Source organism: Zonotrichia leucophrys, chromosome 7 (assembly GCF_028769735.1).
Source record: "Zonotrichia leucophrys gambelii isolate GWCS_2022_RI chromosome 7, RI_Zleu_2.0, whole genome shotgun sequence".
In the NCBI taxonomy this organism is placed as follows: Eukaryota; Metazoa; Chordata; class Aves; order Passeriformes; family Passerellidae; genus Zonotrichia; species Zonotrichia leucophrys.
Window position 1 is genome coordinate 17,520,320 of NC_088177.1, and position 18,185 is coordinate 17,538,504.

The window sequence follows — 18,185 nt, forward strand, 5'->3', positions numbered from 1 at the left end:
CAGGTGAATTTCTGAAGACAGAGTCATGTGCCTGTGGCTGGATGCTGACGTGACTGGGGCAGGGAGGAACTGGCAGGACTGGCTGCTTATAATGGGAGATGATATGTGGGTCATGAGAGAACATAAGCTTTGGGCTATTTCAGGAGCATAGAAGGAATTCATTGGGTGTGTGATGTTACACCACACATCACCTTACCTACATAAGAATTAGTGGAATTTGTTCAACCTATCCTACTGTGGAACAACAGACTGGAGAAAGAGTACTTAGAGCAGGAGACTCACAGCATGATATGCTGAAGATGATTACAGCATGGACAGTTTTCAAGACCAAAGATCAGCTCATCTTCATCATGGCCTACTCTTCTATGGGGTGCCAGTACAACGTGGCTTGAGGACAGGAGGTGTTGCACTCTGACCTGCTTCAGCAGAGCTGCTCACCACCTCCTCTGACCCATGGCACTACTGTTTCTGTGGGACCTATACATGTTATTTGTGGTACTTCTTTAGTGTAACAGAAGTTATACTAACAGGGAGAAAAGTATAACAATAAAAGTATGTTCTCCCTGTTTAGTATAACAGGGAGAGAAGTCTTGCATGACCCTGGAGCCTAGGGGTAGCCAAAGTACACTCCGAATTGTCTCCTGCTGTTCCTCCAGAAATTTGGCCCTGAACTGTGATTTATGTGGTAGGACTGCAGACTAATGCAAGAGCCTCTCTCCCTTGAGGCAAATGGCTGTTCTGAGGACAAAGGGGTGGCTCAGCACACCAGCAAAGCTAAACACACCTGAGCTTCATTAAATTTTGCTGCTTAAAATTTGGTATGTGCCATATGGCTTTAGGTTTGTCCTATTCAGTAGGATATATGTTAGCTGAGAATAATTAAACATCATCAACCTCAGAATTTTTATTAACAACTTCACAGAAAGAATAGAAATTACACTGATTTCAGTAAAACAAAGATCAATCCCCTTCAAATACAAAAACTGCTAAGAATATGAACTCCTAGAGAACTCTGAATATTTTACAGGTCTTGAAATACTGAATTCCTCATCCTCTAGGATGGTTCCACATTATTTTAATTTAATGCTGCACATTAAAATATATTATAATACCCTCATCACCAGTGAGTATGGCTTCTTCAGCAACCTCAATGGTAATTAGCTGAAATACTGCACACTGTACATTTTCCCCCACCAAAAGCCCTCAGCAAATCACTCTGGGCCTTGGTTTTCACTGTTTGACTCTATATCCAAGACTGAATCTATGTAGAGAGCAGTGCACCAAGGAGAAGAGCCAACAGCACCCGCTGTGAGCACATCAGGGGTGTGCTCAGGATGGCCAGTTCCCACCAACACGTGATACAGGGCCAAGGGCAGAAGCAGAAGAACTCCACAAAGCCACAACACAGCACCAGCCATGTCCCTGACTCTCTGCAGAAAAATTTGTAATTAAAACCAGCTTCCCCAGCACTGCATAATCAAAGGTCAATCCAAAGGGTATCAATTCCACCTGCACAAACCTCTTCACACAACTGCATAGGTATACAGCATCTTCTGAGCCATTCTGGTATTCCCACTGCTCTGGTAAATGAGTGACAAGTTAAAGGCAGTATCTCTTCTCAAGTCTGTTTGATCTGTTTCTATTCCCTGTAAAAATAATGATTAAAAAAAAAGCTATCAATACACAAAAATAGTATAAAAAAGAAACAATGAGTAGCCTTTACAATGGAATCAAATTCATAGCCAATAAAGGCTTTCAGCTGTATGGAAACAGAACAAGTATTCCTTGTGCTCTCCCTTTTTAAGGAGTTTCCAAATCATGTTGTTAATCACCAAAGTTATAAAATTTCACACTCAAAACATTAGCTCTAAGTTAAATAGCCAGCTTCTAAACCAGCAAAGTACTACCTTAATTTGCCTTTGTATGCTAAGCATTTGTTTCTCCAATCAGAACGTGAATACTGCCTGCCTCTTTTACAGGGTCACAGACTGCTGCTCTGAACTCCCAGGGCTGACTAACACCCTCAGCTCTCACTTTGCCAACACTGCTCCTTTTCTAAGCACCCTTGCAATGTTTCTACCTACCCATTCCACAGACCAGACTTGTAGATGTATGACACATCAATTAGGATCCAATACAGATCAATTACAATTAAGCTGTGGCTCAGATGCAATTAGGCATTCCCAGTACTGGTCCATCTTGCTCCAGCCTGCTGTTTTATAGCATGGGTGAGTATACAGAACTTCCAGTTACAATTCATTGCATGTAATCTATGGAAAGGTCAGCTATTTAACAGGAAAAGTTGTTTAGCAATTCTTTCTGCTGTTGCCTCAGCCTATGAGTAAATCCTTCAAAATTCATACATCTTTGAACTTAGCACATGCTTAAATATATTATCAGGTGACAATCAGATTTGGGCTTCCAATGACAAGGAATTAAAATAGAAATTGAAGGAGGCACAACTACAGAGATTTTATGTACCTATTTTATCTAAGGAATTCTTCGCATTCTCCTGACTTTATTCTCTGTCCATAACTTACAAAGTTCCAGTACCTCTAAGGTGAGGGGAGGAAGCTCAAGTGCTCTCTGGTAATAGTGGATTGCCAGGTGCAGCAGTCCCAGCTGGTGCAGGCCACGGCCCAGGTTGTAGAAGGACTCCTGGCATGGCCCACGCAGGTCCAAGTAGCGGTGAAGGAAGGAGAATCCCTGTAAGAGAAATTGAGCACACAACTTTTTCCTCCCCTCCTGTGTATTTTATTTTGTTACCATTTTGGAGTGTGATGATTCTGTTGTAAACACAGGACCTTCTGGAGATCATGTTGGTAATCAGAGAAGGTACTTCCTTCAATTTGAGGAATTAGTTCAGACACAAACAGCTAATGATCATAATTTAGGTCACCAGTGGGTCACTGTGGTTGAATTACTAATTAACTACGATAGCAGCAAGAAATGATGTAAAATCACTGAGTATAGTAAGCAGGAAATGAGAAGAGAGAGAGAAGGGAACTGTATTGCCAGGGGGTAATATAAATAGGACATTGTTCAAGAATGTATAAAAAGAGAACAGGGCAGTTTCTGTAAAAAAGGCAGGCTGGTTACAGAAAAACGTGGATAAAAGTATTAAAATTAGGTCAAAGTTTCCAAGTTCAGAACATCTTGAAGTTGGACACTGTCATAACTGGTTTTGTGTCACAATAGTTGGGGACCTGTAACTTTTGTCAAGATCAGCGCAAGCTACAGTCTTCCAGCAATTTCAGGAGTCACAAGAGCTCAGGATCCTCAGCATATTGTGCTGACTGAGCTCAGAAGCTACAGGAATTAAAAGGCATTGCAAGTTAATGAAAATACTTGGTGTAAAGTAGAGGAAATTACTTCCAAGATTCTGTCTGTACTCAGTCTGTGGTTTGTAACTGGATCTTGCAGATGGAAAGAAAAATGCAAATAATGAAGCTGAAAATTTGAAGGTAGCTAAACTGGAGCTCACAAGATCTTTACAAAGAGAGTGTGTAGAGGCACCTAAAAGGGGAAAAGAAAGACAGGGGAAAAAATCACTTTCCAAGCCTGTACAATTTGCCTCAAGAATGCAGTTTATGAGACATAGCTACGAAGGGCAAGTGGCACAGATTCCACTCCACAGCAATGCAAGCCAAAAAAAATTTGAAAGAAAACTCAGATTACAACCACCAAGATATTCTGTATACTATATAATATTATATATACAATATATATATTATGATATATATTATATAATATTTTCACAAATAGCTGGCAGCTGTTAACATCAAGGTAACAAGCTATCTTTACCATAAGGAGAGGAGATTCAGATGGTGTAACTATAGTGCAAAAGCACATTCATCTGTGCTCATGCTTTAACACTTGCCTCTTTAGAAATTATACCTTAACTATGAAAAATTATTTAAACAGAGTGTGTTGTAGCCATAACTATCTGCAAGATACAAAGCCAGGAAACACTGTGGGTAACAAGAACCTCACTGCCTCACCTGTACTAGAAGAGCATGCCTTTTCAGCACATATTTCTGAGAGGCCATGTGGATGAAAGTCAGGCCAATACAAAGACTGTACAAAGGCTCGTCTGGGTTTGCACGGAAGGCTTGCACATACTGACCTAAAAGCAAATAAATCAATAAAGACGTTGGTTGTGAAAAGCATTCCTTAAAAAGTTACGAACAAGAAAGAAAATATTTGAATTAGAAGTGTGAACTAAGGAAAGAAACAGTTTAATACACCTACATCATAATACACAGGAAAAAAACAGGGAAGCAAATTGTGTATTTTCAGGACTCACTGGATTCTGAAGGAAGAATGCAGACTGTGATGTAAAAACGGAAGCAGAAAATGATCAGACACAGAAGGCAAACATGGTCCTTGCTGGAATTTAAATGTGACATTTGGAGGACTTGACTGAAAGCAGCAGGTTTATTTTGAAGGCCTCCTTAAAGTATGCAACCAGCTGCATTTGCTGTTTAAATTGGGCTGGTTCTGTCATTATTATCATCATTAGCCTCCAATTATCTTTGCAAGTTAGTTATATTTGCAATGTGTGCTAATCTTGAAACGTGCCAGTTTAATTTTTATTAGCAAAACCCTTCAGCAGTGCTCTGATTTGTGTACAGAATAATCAAAGCACCAGACTAGCATTGTGAACCTATAATTTTCTGATGAAAAAAAAAAATCTTTCCCTTTATATAAACTTTCACTTGTTCTATTTGTTGATATTAGAACATGAAAGATATTACCAAGAGCATGCTTGAAACTGCCAGACACGAAGGCATTGTGCCCATTGAGGACACACAGCACGTGATTGTCAGGATTTTTCAGCATCAGGCGGAGACAAAAGCGATGGTGGCGGACATCCTGAGACTGCATAGTGACCTGATTGAAGATGTTCCACAGCTGGGGCTTATTGACATTTTCCATGACCATGATTCTACAGAAAGAGACGTGTGCAAGAAATTAGTAAATGCTATGTAGTATATACTGTCTCTTCAACAAAATCTCAGCAGTTCAGGGAAGATAACAAAGAACAGAAACTCAAAGAGAAGGTCAGGCAAAGATGAGAGTGAAAAACAGAACCAATGGTTCTGGCCAAATCAACCAACCTATTGCATTGTGCATTTTTGGAATCTGAGGCTACTGGAAAGCTTCTTCACTTTTAGTAACCTTCTCTCATTTAGCCAAGGCTGGAAAGCATCAGCCTGCCTACTTCAGCAGCATCAACAGCAGTGTGACTACAGCCTCAGTGCAGGCAATCACAGCACAGACTGCTCTGCCTTCCCAGCAGCCCACCTGATATAGTTGTAAGCTTTTCTGAAGTTCTTGTCCAGAATTGCAGCAGAGAGCCCAAAGTACTCCAGCTCCTTGCGCTTTTGTCTGTCCTCGTAGAATGAGTAATATTCCAGAGAGGAATCCACAAGGAGCTCTGCCTCCTTGTAGCGGGAGAGGTCACACAAGGCATATATAGCCTTCAGGAGGAGGTTCCACCAGTCATCTTTTGTCAGAACGCTTGTGAGGACAGCAAAAATTGCTAAAAATATTGGAGCCAGAAAGTTGAGAAAAATTAGAAGAAGAAATATATTTTTTTTCAAAATAGATGCATACATCAAACTGATATTTTCAAAGACATTGTAGCACTAACAGCTAATAGGAAGTATTTACTTTTTCTCAGTTTAAGGGCAGTTCATAAAACACCAGCAAAAACACTCTCAAAGTGGGAACAAAGAGCAGGCAATACACCCAGTTCAAGCTGTAAACATATTACATGAATGCAATAAGTCCCTCTCCCTAATTTATCAAGCAATGCTTAAGAGCACGTGGCCGGGCTCATCCAAGCCTGGGCCAGCTAAAAAAAACCACACCGCTTTTACAATGTATTTGTATTGCATTCTAGATTTGCATGTATGATATTTCCCCTGAGGTGAATGTTGGCCCCTAAGATCTCTAGAGACCCTTCTCAATCTGAATTATTCTGTAATCTTACTATTTTTCTCTGAATGGGGACTTTTCCCTTAAGATATATTATCTTCAGTTTTGCTGCCTTCTTTCCTCTAGAAATAAAGCAATGTTAACATGAACTGCATGGATTTAGCATGCAAAATAGGAGCATTTTAATAATTTTTCAGAACTATGGAGTTCACCTTGTTGCTTTGTTTTTAAGAAACAATCTGTGATTTGTTACCTTTTGCATCGCAATTTGCTGTCTCTTGGTCATCATTGTCAGAAATTTTATCCCTTGACACCTTAATAAGATAGAGGTGTCTCTCTCCAGATTTGGAACTAGATATCAAACACACCTGAGCTCTGCTCATTGCTACCTAGAAACAGATTTAAGGGCAGCATTTCAGATTACAATGTAACATCCTGTGACAAAGGCAGCTTTATGGCCAATCCATCTAGCTCACCTTGCATCCCAAAACAGTCAGTGACACCACCACAGAGCAAGGTCTTCAGAGAGAACATTCCCAAGAGGAATATCCTCTCTGCATCACCTCGTGCTCCAGTGCAAACTGGGCTAAACAAAAGCCACATACAAACTCTTCAAGCTACTTAAAAACACTTCTCCTGGGATTGGAACATCCCTGGGTTTATTGAAAGCAAGACTCTTTGCAGAGAAGCATAAGAATAACAATGCCTTTCTCCATCATTTTCAGAAGTGTGTGCATAGTCAGCTTTTCAACCAGTATAATACAATAGTTAAGGTGCTGAGCAAATGGATAAAATGGAGGTCTAAATATTCCTTTAACTCACTCCCTATTTATAAATAAACAAAAATTAATTAACACAAAACCACCACCACTGTATTTACTGGCTAAATAAATTCTTATTTTGTCCTTTTATCACAAGAAAATAATAAAGAAAAAAATCAAAAAGAAAATTGTTAAAATAGAAGCCAGGATCAACACCACAAAAAAGCTGTGTGCTCAGTGTTAAAAAGGCAAGAAGCAGCTTTAGAACTCAGTGGGTTGTAAGCACACTGAGAACAGGGAGTTGAAGTCACTGTATCAATAATTATACACACAAACCGTCCTCTGCTCTGAACACTACAGGCAGGAACACCAGCATTGCAGGCTACCTGCAAGATTACTACCTAACAAAATTATGAAACCAGTCAGATACAAAAGCCCACTAGCTTTCCTCCTGAGTTCATTTGCAGCCTGTCTTGACCCAAGTCACAGCTGCCCAGTTTCTCAGAGTGCAGGAGAGACTGGCTTACCTTCAGCAGCATGGCCAGCATTGTGAGCAAGGTGTCAATGTAACCATACATTTTGCCTTGGGAATACAACAGCGTGGAGCGATGCAGGAGCAGCTTTAATTCCTGGACAACAGTGAACACTGTTATTCAACCTCTTGCCCAGAGAGAGTTTATAAAACAAACCAATAGGATTGTAAAAGCTTCCTGAAAGCTGTAAGAATCTGCAGCAGCAGGTGAGCTCTCCCTAAACTGCTCTCAGGAGTTACTGTTCCAAATTCTCCCATTTCAGAGACATCTGGCATGACTCTTATCTATGGTGAGGGTGCTTCTGGAGAGGGGATTCAGAACCTCTGCTTACAATCAACAGAGGCCAAACCATGTAGCCCACATGTAGCAACTGCTGATCAACTTTATGTAGGGCAACGACTTGCTCTCAGTGGCCAAAAGCTTGAAAGTTTGTGCATTTCACAGAAGTTATCAGGTGGGACTGGGGAAATGCTGACACAATGGTCAGGGACAAAGTCAGGAGGACGTGTCCCTGACACTGTAATGGATCAGTAACTCTGCTCTGCAAGCTCCCCATGGGGAGATAAGTCTGAATCCCTGGTCCTATGCAGACATGTTGGACTAGTAGCACAGTTTGGCAGATTAATGCATCTTAAATGGAAGCACAGAACACTTTACCCACCTGCTGTGCAGCATTAGCATCCTGAGCCAGAGTATCTGGGTCATACATTGGCTCCAGAGCCTCCAGAGCTTTCTCCGGCCGGCCCAGCTGCTGCTGAAGTGTTGAAAGTGAGATTCTTGCATCGAGATGCAATGGGGCAAGATCAACAACTTTGGCATAGCTCTCTGCAGCACGCTCCATGTGCCCCAAAGCCTTCAAGCACTCTAGAAATACCATAAGCAACACAAGGCACTTAAAAGGCAGAAAAAGAAGATTTCAAAGTATGCAAATAAATTAACATACCTTCTTAGTAAAATCACCCCAAACATGTATTTTTAAATGATAATATTCAGATATATGCACTGATGTATCCACAGTTTCACTTCAAGCATCAGCAGCTGACACAGAATGAAATGCAGAATAGATGCTGCTTTACTTACATGAACATAAAGTACTTTTAGCTGATGTAAATTTCAGTGTAAATGAAGAACAAAAAAAATGCTTGACAGAGTCATCATGATAAGCTTCATTCTGCAAATACCAATTCTCATTCAACCAGTCAATCTAAAATTCCTGTGATCTTGGATAAAGGTCCCTGGAAATGCTCAGCACTGCATTACCATCTCTCAGTCCCCCTGTTCAGCAGCCCTGCCTCCTCTCACCTGCGTGCCGAAGCCACACAACAGCCAGGTTGTACCGCTCTGAGCAGACAAGGGAGCTCAGGAGAGGCAGGGCTGAGTTGTATTCTCCAACATCCAGAAACGCCTCTGCGACATCCAGGTACAAGTCACCCATTTCTTCTGGATTTTGTTCCACCAGAGTAGTCAAAAGAGGCTTTAAGAAAAACCACACAAGCACTTAAAATACAAATAATCAATTTCTTAAAGGCATGCTTACTGGGAGCTTGAGTTTTTATCCTATGGTTTTTTTTCATTTGCATTCTGAACTACACTTCCTTTAATTAAATGTTACTTTAGACACGAAAAATCAAAGATCTGAAATTCAGCACTCCTGAAGAAGCCCCATTTTTCTATTCTAGACATTTCACACATCCAGTGGGTTTAAGTGTCCATCAGTGAGGAGTATCCTTTTTGAAAGAACAGTCTTCAGATTTAGTGTGGTTGTAAAACAAAGTGAAAACATGTACCTTAGTGTTCACAGCTTTCAATATGGTCCTGGGCCAGTCACAGCACACAGGCTGTGACCTAGTAATGTAACTTACACTGGCATGATTTCTAAGGGCAAAGATTTTATTTCTGCTATTACAGGCCTGTAAGGTTTCTCTCCTGGAGTGGGAGAGAAGCAAAAAGAACCTCCACAGCTCCCTCAACCACCTCAAGTCTATGAACACAGGAACAATTACTTGCTTTTGTGATTTCTTAGAACATTACCCCCACCTTGTGAGCTGGTTTCCACTTACACTGAGTGGCTCCAGGATGTTCAGGTGAATCAAGCACACCATCAGCTTGACTGTGATGTCTATGGGAACACCCTCAGGTATGCAGCAGCTGACCTTCTCCACAGCTGGGACAAGAGAAAGAATTTCCTTCTCAACTCAGACGGTTTAAGAAGCACTTCTCAAGCACCACATCCCCTCCAGGCCATGCTCAGGAACTGAGAAAATATTCTTATCAGCTCTAGCAAGTGTTTGTCTGCCCTTCTTTTCCTCCTCCTTTATCTTCTCCAAGAGTTGGAGCAATGTCTTCCTACTGCCTCTGAGACTAATAATTCCATGTGAGGTACCAAGTGCTGTCAGTCTGCATCGACTCCAACAGCAGGATTCCACAGCATGTGCTTAGATCCTTTGGCTGCTTAAGAGATACCTCCTCAATAAAGCTTTCCTTAACAATCTCTATCAATAAAGATTCTCTTTAACAATTCTCCTTTATTTTTTAAGGAAATGCCCTGTATCAAGGTGGTTCTCATTCGTGCTAAGTGAAGTCCTGTGTAGCAGGCACTGCCTCAACACATTGTTAAACAGAGTTAATACAGAACTTCACACAACAGGCAGGCTGAATGCAACCTGATCAGAATGCAAACATGAGGCACAGCAGCTACCCATGACAATATCAGCAAATGAGAGATCACACAACAAAATTCCATTATCACAGGTCCTTCACATACAGCCATGACACCTCCTTAACTCCTGGTTAAGTTCTCCTTCACTTCAGTGCTTGCACCAGACATTCAGTGCTAAAACCTGAGAAAACTGGGACTTTCAACCTAAGGTTTTCCTTTTACCTCCTATGTTCACATCCCTCTACTGCAAATCACAACATGCAGGCTAATTCATCATTCTTTGAACACTGCAATACCCAGCACAAGGGTGACTATTCCCCTACTGATATATTTTTAAAAAATGACAACTGCCAGTCTGTTTTAGAGGGAAGTTCTGAGAAAGGGAAAGAAGAAAAGTACACAAGAATCCTTTTCTGGATGAAGCCCTATTTCTGTGCTGTTAGAAATCTCCAGATGTTATATGATTGCAAGCTGGTTCTTAACCATATGATCAGTTCACAGACTTGTCTGAAACTAAAAAAAAAAAAAAAATTAAAAAATTACTTACCTGGAGCACTGGATTCAGCAACTGGCTGAATTTGGTTGTCAGTCACTGCCTCCTGGTTTTCCTGAGTTTCTACTGCTGCACCTGTATCTTTTTAAAAAGATTATCAGATTAACCACTAGTTACTTGCCTTTGAATCCATAAATGACTGGCAGCTTACTCTGAAAAGTGGACTCCTGCTTTGGGCTGGGGCTTTTTTGTGTTGTATTGTTTTGTTTTTTAAGGACAGCAGAGCAGGGAGCAGTTATAAAAGTTATAAAAGTTACAAAACAACAGAGAGCGGAGCCCAGCTCTATTTCAGAAGCCCTCTCTCAACCAATGGCACACAGGAGGTAACTTGGAAACATTGTGTTCTAATTCCTAGACCCATTATAGTTTTGTTTCTTATAAAATATCTGCTGAAAGTCTCCATCAGGACAGTTGTTCATAAAACAAATGTATTATTACCTGGCCAATCAGAGCAAAAAGTCATCAGAAATATCTTATACCTGTATTGTGCTTGGATCAGATTGCTGAGACAACCACTTTAATCACAAAACAGACTGTCTCCTTATGGAGTTGGTGTGCTGTGCCCATTCTACAGCCTAAATAAACATTTTCAGATGAAATGACTTTGATAAAGCAGGTTTCTCAAAGACAACCTACTTCATTAAATTATGAGCTAGTACACCTAGATTTCAGTTAGGTGGTTAATAACAGATGCAGGATGTATAAGGAACATTACTCTTAGGTCAAAGGTTGACATTCTTGAGCACAGTTGCCACTAAGCTTATCTTTTTATCCCTTTTTTTTTTTAGAAGTTATTTAGCTGGTAGAAATAGCTGGTCTGATGTAAACACTCAGAGGAATGTTTAGAACTTTAAAAGCCCTCCAAGCTGCCTGGAGAGCAGTCCTTGTCTTCAGTGAGTCAGCAGGGCTATGGGGACACCTGAGTAACTTCTTACAGCAGGCTGAGGTCACGCCATGTAACTCACTAAGAGCACCCACAGATTTCAATAGAGAAAAGCCTGTCAACAGTGCAGCAAAATATACCCAGGAGTTGAAAAGGTAAAGGAAAGATGTCATATCACATGAACAGCAGGGTCACAGGAACCACTTGACAGCTACTTACCCTTTTTCTCCTCAGCTGCACTTCTTTCTGGCGCTTTTTTTTCAAGTACAATTCCTGTAAAATCTGTAATAACCTGAAACAAAAAGTTTTTTGTTTCACAAACTATCCAAGTTTACAAAAGTAACTTGGATAATTTCAAAGATTTTAAGCATAAATCGAGCAACCAGCCTATGAGACAGTTTTAGACATCACAGAAGTTATCAGAGGTAAAGCTGCATTCATCTACCCAAGTAGAACCTTCAAAAAGAAACAGGGAAATGGCTCTGTGACTTCAGTTCTACTGTATTAATAAATCCAACAGCTAAATGCTGTGTACATAAAATTGACTGACTGACATTTAATGAGGGGAGAACTACAAAAAAGGGTCAGAGGAATTGTTTGCAGGCTCATGATACTGTGCTCTGACAGAGAGCTGAATAAAATCTAAAGAAAGGAAAAAAAAAAAACCCTAACTAATTTAATATCAACAAACAATAATGTTCACAAGAAGAAGTCCCAATTTACAGTGTCTTTTCAATCAATCTTGGAAAGTATGACAATGGCCAAATACCAACATCTTCCCTCTCAAAGCCAGACCAAATCAAGTGGGAAATACTCCTCAAAAGTGAGTTAAATAATTTGGACCAGATAAGCAACATTCTCTAATTCCTGATGCCTTAGAGTTAAGATGTATTGTCTTTCTGGAATGTATGCTTAATGCATAAATTATTAGTTGCAACACAAGTTTGCCAGATAATTCACAACAATCTGCATCTGAACCATCAGAGCACTCAGTGTCATGATTTTAACCTTCCACTCAGAGAATAACCTCTGCTGGTATTACTCACAAAACCAGACTGAAGGTCTTCTCTGGCTACTAAGATTATGGTCACTATAGAGAAGAGGAAGGATCCCAGAATTTTAAAACTCCAACAATGTACAAATCTATCAGCCTACAATTAATTCAATCCAACCATTAATTTAAATGCTAATTACTACAGAACTAATAGCAAGCAGTCTGTTTCTGATGAGCTCTATTTTTACAGAAGCAGGACCCCATTTTAGCACTGCAGGAACATAAATGATGAACATAAACCATCCACTCTAGCAGGCAAAGAGTGCTGAAAATGCCACCCAGATGCCCTGAGCCGTCCGTACCGCCAGAGCTTTGTCGTACTGCTTGGAGGAGATGTAGAGCTCAGCTGCAATGTTCACATCCTCCATGGCCACGAGGCTCTGGTGCTTGCTGAAGGCCTCTTCCACTATCTCAATAGCAGAGGTCACGTCATTGGCTTCATAGTAACTCCTATAAAACACAGACATGAGATACCAGGTAATTCACATAACTGACAATGTTACTTTGAACCGAAGCAAAAGGATTTTCATATTTCTCTCATTTCTGCTTATTAGCGAAGATTTTCATCAGTGAAGATTTTCATTAGCAAGTGGATGTTATAAAAGACAGTGATAAAGGGGGTGTTTTTCCTTTCCTTACAACTGTTGAAAACTTTTATGTATTTCAAATAATTAACAATTTTTTTCTCCCATATTTGTAAGAACATTACTGGAGTGTTCATCACACCCTCCCCCACTGGAGTCAGGCATCAATCATGTCCCACATTAACCTGTTTACGAAACCTTCACTAATAACATTGTTATAATACACATCCTTGTATTTTTTGGTACATTTCCCAAACACAAAGATCAAAAGACCTTAAACTGTTTTGAAACAGGCAGTAACAGTTGGTTGGCTGCCTACTCAGGTTAGAATGAGGACGTTAGCCACTAGGGTTCAGAACAGGATTTGTGATAGAGGGTGGAAGGTTATCGATCGCAGTTTTGATGTATGTAGCAATGGAGTGAGGAATAGGACGAGGACTGAGGCAGCTAGGGCTACTACGCCTCCTAGTTTGTTTGGAATGGATCAGAGGATGGTGTAGGCAAACGGGAAATATCATTTGGGCCTGATGTGCGGAGGAGTGACTAGTGGGTTAGCTGGTGTAAAGTTTTCTGGATCACCTAAGAGGTTGGGAGAGAACTGCTTCCACGAGGAAGCAGTTCACAGGTAAAACACGACTGTGTGAGAGCTACACACTTTAAGCACGAGGCTCCCGCGGCAAAGCAGAGGGCAGTGTGTGCAAGCCCAGCTCACTTGGCCATGTCCCGGGCCAGCTGCATGAAGCGCTCCCCGTCGGAGGGCGCCAGCAGGTTCAGGATGCGCCGGTAGCCGTCCATGGCCATCTTCTGCTCGCCCAGCTGCTCGTACAGGCTGGACCTCTCCCACAGGTAGCGCACGTTGCTCGGGTCATACTTCAGAGCTACGGGGACAGAGAGCAGCAGCACGGCAGAGTTTAGGAAATGCAACAGTGGGTTTCACATTCATTTCCTTGATTCCTGTCAGTGGACATGCACAGGGTTTTTGCAAGGACATCCTATATTACAGATTCATTTATCATTCATCTTTCATCAAATTCATTCATCTTTTATCAAAGTCCAGACAGAGGTATCAGAATCTTAGCACCCTGAAGCAAAGGAGAACATAACAAAATTATTGCCATTAGCACATAGCATTAATTTTAAATTATTAAAATGTTTGCTACACTACCTTTTGTGTAGCAGAAAACAGCCTGCTTAATGTTGTCCTGCTCCAGTGACATTTCTGCCAGTCTAACCCACTCCTCGGTATTGCTAGGATTTAAGTGAGCTGCAATCAGTCCAAACTGTAATGATTTCTCCATATCACCCTGGTCTTCATAGATCATGGCAAGAGTGGAAAATGGCTCATGAGCAAGAGGAGCTGTGAAAAGATAAAAAAGAATAACTAAGATTTATTATCTAAAATCTACACTGGAAACTTGCCCTTCTCAAAGAACAGGTATCAGAATTATATGAAACATGTGCTGTTCAAATTCAGGAAAACTTGCAGACAAGTTTCTGATTCCTGTCTGTAAATTATTAAACAAGCTGACTGAATCTAACACCATTTATAGTATTATTCTATACTGCAAGGCATGCTGATGCTTATATCTTGTGTCTACAAAGACAGTAAAAACAAACTGTGTAAAGCTAAGCCAAGGCCTGGGCTCTGCAGAACTGGGGTGCTAGTTTCTTTTTATAAGCAAAAAAATAAAGGAAGTGCATCACACATTCTTAATTCTACTACTTATACCTGACTTTGCTCATATTGTTTATTTTCATCTTCAGTGAAGCCACACTGAATCCTGCTCCTGCACATGGACACTTGACCCCACCCTTAAAGCCCAGAGGTTGCCCACTCTCCCTCCCATACCTTGTCGAATGATCTCCATGCACATCAGAATGGCCTCCTCACGCTCTCCTCGAGCAAATCTGATGTTGGCCTCTCCCATCAGACCCCTCAAGGCACGGGGAAGTTTGCTGCGAGGTCTTTTCTCCTACATGGAAAAGGGATGCTGTTTCTGCCCAAATCCAGGAGACACCCTGTTGTGCTTAACACCACCTAACCCCAAGTTACGGAAGTATTAGCCACAAAAAATGACTGACCAAAAAGACTTGCCAAAGTTCATAGTTTTCTGATGCTGGGAAAACTGATTTCATTATTTCTGAAGGCTTTAAACAACAGTGCTTTTATAACAAAGAAAGCACAACAAACACCAGCATAAGCAGGGTTATCCTACATGGAACAATTTTCAGGCAAGTTTCCCAGTAAGCAGCTAAAAGTCACACAAAGTGGCCTTCATGCACCATGGTCAGGGGACACATAGAAGTTAATGAAAGTTTAAATACTTGCTTTCATCATTTTCTTGGTCTCTCGATTAAGAACCATCTCCAAAACAAAAACATCTCCAGCTGTAGGCTGCTCTGTAGTTTCTTCTTCCTCCTCTCCTCCTCCTCCTCCTCCTCCTTCTTCTTCTTCTTCCTCCTCCTCCTCCTCCTCCTCTTCATCCTCCTCCTCTTCGTTTTCCCCAAGCATGGATGCAAAGACCCGATGGACAGATTTACTGACCCCATCTGCTGTTTCTTCTGGTTGAGAAAGAAGTAAAATAGTTTTTGATATAATGAAGAGAACATGCTGCTTCCCTGGACAAGTGCAGAGAAAAGAGCAGCCCACTTGAAGTGGCTATTCTGCAAGAGTGCTGCCTGCAGAAATGCACAAAAACTATGGACAGCCTCTTTGGTTTTAAAGCTCTGCATTATTCATCACCAATGCCTGGTGTGGCCCAGCCTGTAACATCTTTTGGATATCTGAAATGAAAGCAGGGAGGAACACACAGAATGAAGCCCACAGTTAATCAACATTCTTCTCAATGCAGAAGAATATTAAGCAACTTTCAAGCACTGGGCTGGCTGGCTGCAATCAGCTTTTCAGCTGAAGAGGCTCTAAGTGAGCAGAGAATTCTACTACACAACAACCCAGCAACCAATTTTTCAAAGCAATTGAAAACAAGATCTTGTAACCATTCCATCCAGGACAACAAGTACCTCTTAACATGTGTAAACACAAAATCCAGATTATGTGCATTTCTCTGGAAAAAGAACAGAATTCTTTAAAATAAGTAAGAAAACTATGCTAAGTACTCTGAGTAAATACACCTAAGGCACACAATTTTTAATAATTTCCCATTTTTTATTTATAGCTTCTCATTATGAAGTGAACTCAGGGTTATAACTGACCACAGATCTATATACAAAACTCAAAATATGGAGGGTTCAAAGGTTTGAGCTGGGGGATTGGACACCTGAATATTTAAATAAAAAATAACCACAGTATCAAGCTGGGACTGAAAAACAAATCTATCATGTTTTGCCTGTATAGGAGAAGGATTTGGGGACCACACCTGGGTTTATGGTTATTTTTTTTACTTGGATATGTTTGGTTATTTTTATTCTGACTTGGATATAAAGCATCTAAACATAAGACTTATCTTCCCTTGTCCCCATCTGAAAAATCCCATAATTACTATTTTACTTTCCCTTTTATTTCAGTCCCTTCAGAGACCAGAAGGGGAAAAATGGAGCCAGGTTTCTATGAAGTCAGTTATCAAAGAGCAAATACTTCCAGTGCCTTTTTAAATAGGAATGATTATGTTAGAAACACCAACCATCAGTTTCATCCTGGCTTTGGGATTTCCCAGATGCTTTTCTGGATGAAGATGGAGCCTCTACATCTTCCTCATTTTCCTCAGCAGATGCATTTTCACCATCCTACACACACCAAAAATACAAATTATTACCTCTATAGAATTACCCATTTTTTATTTCCCCACATATTAACAGCTACCATTTGTCTTTCCAGCCTTTGCACTGCCAGTGAAACAGGTGGGATAAGCACTGTGTTTTTAAGTGAATAAAACTCATCATTCCTTGCTTTCAGGACATTTATATTTGTATCAATGTGGGAGACTCAGATGGTGACTGTTCACACTACATCTGACTGAAGAGACTAGTCCATTGATTATTGGGCACTACAGTGAGGTGGGATGACATTGTATTAGAAAAAAAAGTTCTGTGTGACAAATCCTTCCAGGAGCCTGTCAATATCATAACAGCACTCATGAATCCGGTAAGAATGCTGCCCCAGGGTAACACTGATCCTTCCATGACAGCTGAGTTCTGCTCAATCTGCTCTCTGAAGGCCACGAAATGCAGAAATTCAGTAGCACGTTGACACAAATATAGCAGAATTAAAAAGAACTGCAACACTCCGACAAATCACGCTTGTTTTCTTTTAATCACACCGCCTACGTAGCGTCGGACACAATGTGTTTCCCTATATTTACTGCTGCCAAGAATTCAAACGAGGAGCCGCACTGGCTCTCTCCCTCAGATGCTGCTGGGGGAGCTGGAGCAGCACAATCTGGATGAGTTTATACCCGAACCAGCTCCTTGCCCCGGCCCAAAGCACCGATTTCCCGCAGGCCGGGCGGTGCTGCCGGGCCGGTGCCTCTGCCCAGAGCGGCGAGAGGGCAGAGCCGCGTCCTGCGGCCCCCAGCGCGGCCTTCTGCTGACCCGGACACCGACACTCGGAACGCGGAGCCGCAGGAGCAGCGAGCGGGAGCCCTGCACACACACAGCGTGGGCGGGAGCCCTGCACACACACAGCGCGGGCCGTGCCCTGCCAGGTGCTGTCATGAGGGGGCGGCCCGGGACATGGGGCGGCCAGGCGGGGCAGACTCACCTTCTCGCGGCTCTTGCGCTCCTCGCGGCGCTGCTCGAACTCCTCGAAGGAGATCTTCCCCTCCAGGTACTCGATCAGCTCCGGGCTGAAGCCCGACATGGCTCCGCACCGGCCCGGGGGAGCTCTGTGAGGGAGGCACGGCGTCCGTCCCGCTATGGCGCCCGCCGCTACAGCGCCCGTCCGCGGGAGTTCCGTGCGGCTGAGGGGCCTGAGGGCAGGGCGGGAGCGGAGGGCGGGCACAGAGCGCTGGGCCCGGGGCTCGGCGGCCTCTGCTGCGTCGGGCACCTCGGCCCCGAGGGGCTTTAACTCCGTACTCAGGATGAGGGGGCAGTTCTGAGCACGGCAGGGTCGGAAAAGGGCGTGCGGCGCCGGGTGAGGCACAAGCAGCCAGGGGGCCACCAAGGACGGGACTGTACCCACCGGGGATGTGAACACTTGGCACAGAACACCCGGGGACATGTGCTAATAAACTGAAAGGGAAGGTTTATTTCCCAGCTT

The 18,185-nt window shown here is 42.1% G+C and overlaps 1 protein-coding gene across 4 annotated transcripts; it reads right to left on the reverse strand.

Moving 5' to 3' along the window:
* Positions 1-889: 889 nt before the first annotated feature.
* GTF3C3 (general transcription factor IIIC subunit 3) lies at positions 890-17,887 on the reverse strand. Of its 4 annotated transcripts, XM_064717606.1 has the most exons (20): positions 17,688-17,880; positions 16,612-16,714; positions 15,300-15,532; positions 14,820-14,943; positions 14,136-14,327; positions 13,683-13,848; positions 12,689-12,836; positions 11,552-11,624; positions 10,444-10,530; positions 9,298-9,401; positions 8,540-8,711; positions 7,899-8,101; positions 7,232-7,333; positions 6,197-6,332; positions 5,308-5,545; positions 4,758-4,948; positions 4,002-4,126; positions 2,554-2,706; positions 1,520-1,646; positions 890-1,430 (listed from the first exon to the last, which is right to left on the reverse strand). In XM_064717606.1, exons 1-19 carry the CDS (start codon positions 17,784-17,786, stop codon positions 1,524-1,526), a joined length of 2,772 nt encoding a protein of 923 aa, XP_064573676.1. In that variant the 5' UTR covers positions 17,787-17,880; the 3' UTR covers positions 890-1,430; positions 1,520-1,523. The 4 variants fall into 4 exon arrangements, with proteins under 4 accessions (XP_064573676.1, XP_064573677.1, XP_064573675.1 ...); XM_064717607.1 differs by having other exon boundaries at positions 890-1,646; positions 10,444-10,524; XM_064717605.1 differs by having other exon boundaries at positions 890-1,646; positions 17,688-17,879.
* Between the last annotated feature and the right edge of the window lie 298 nt (positions 17,888-18,185).

What these genes read in the sequence shown, in the direction of transcription:
- GTF3C3 (XM_064717606.1), bottom strand. Translation starts at nt 17,786, where the DNA reads ATGTCGGGCTTCAGCCCGGAGCTGATCGAGTACCTGGAGGGGAAGATC. An exon ending in AGCGCAAGAGCCGCGAGAAG is followed by an intron (nt 16,715 to 17,687) that starts GTGAGTCTGCCC and finishes TGGTGTGTGTAG; the next exon opens with GATGGTGAAAATGCATCTGC. An exon ending in AAGCCAGGATGAAACTGATG is followed by an intron (nt 15,533 to 16,611) that starts GTTGGTGTTTCT and finishes TTTCTCAACCAG; the next exon opens with AAGAAACAGCAGATGGGGTC.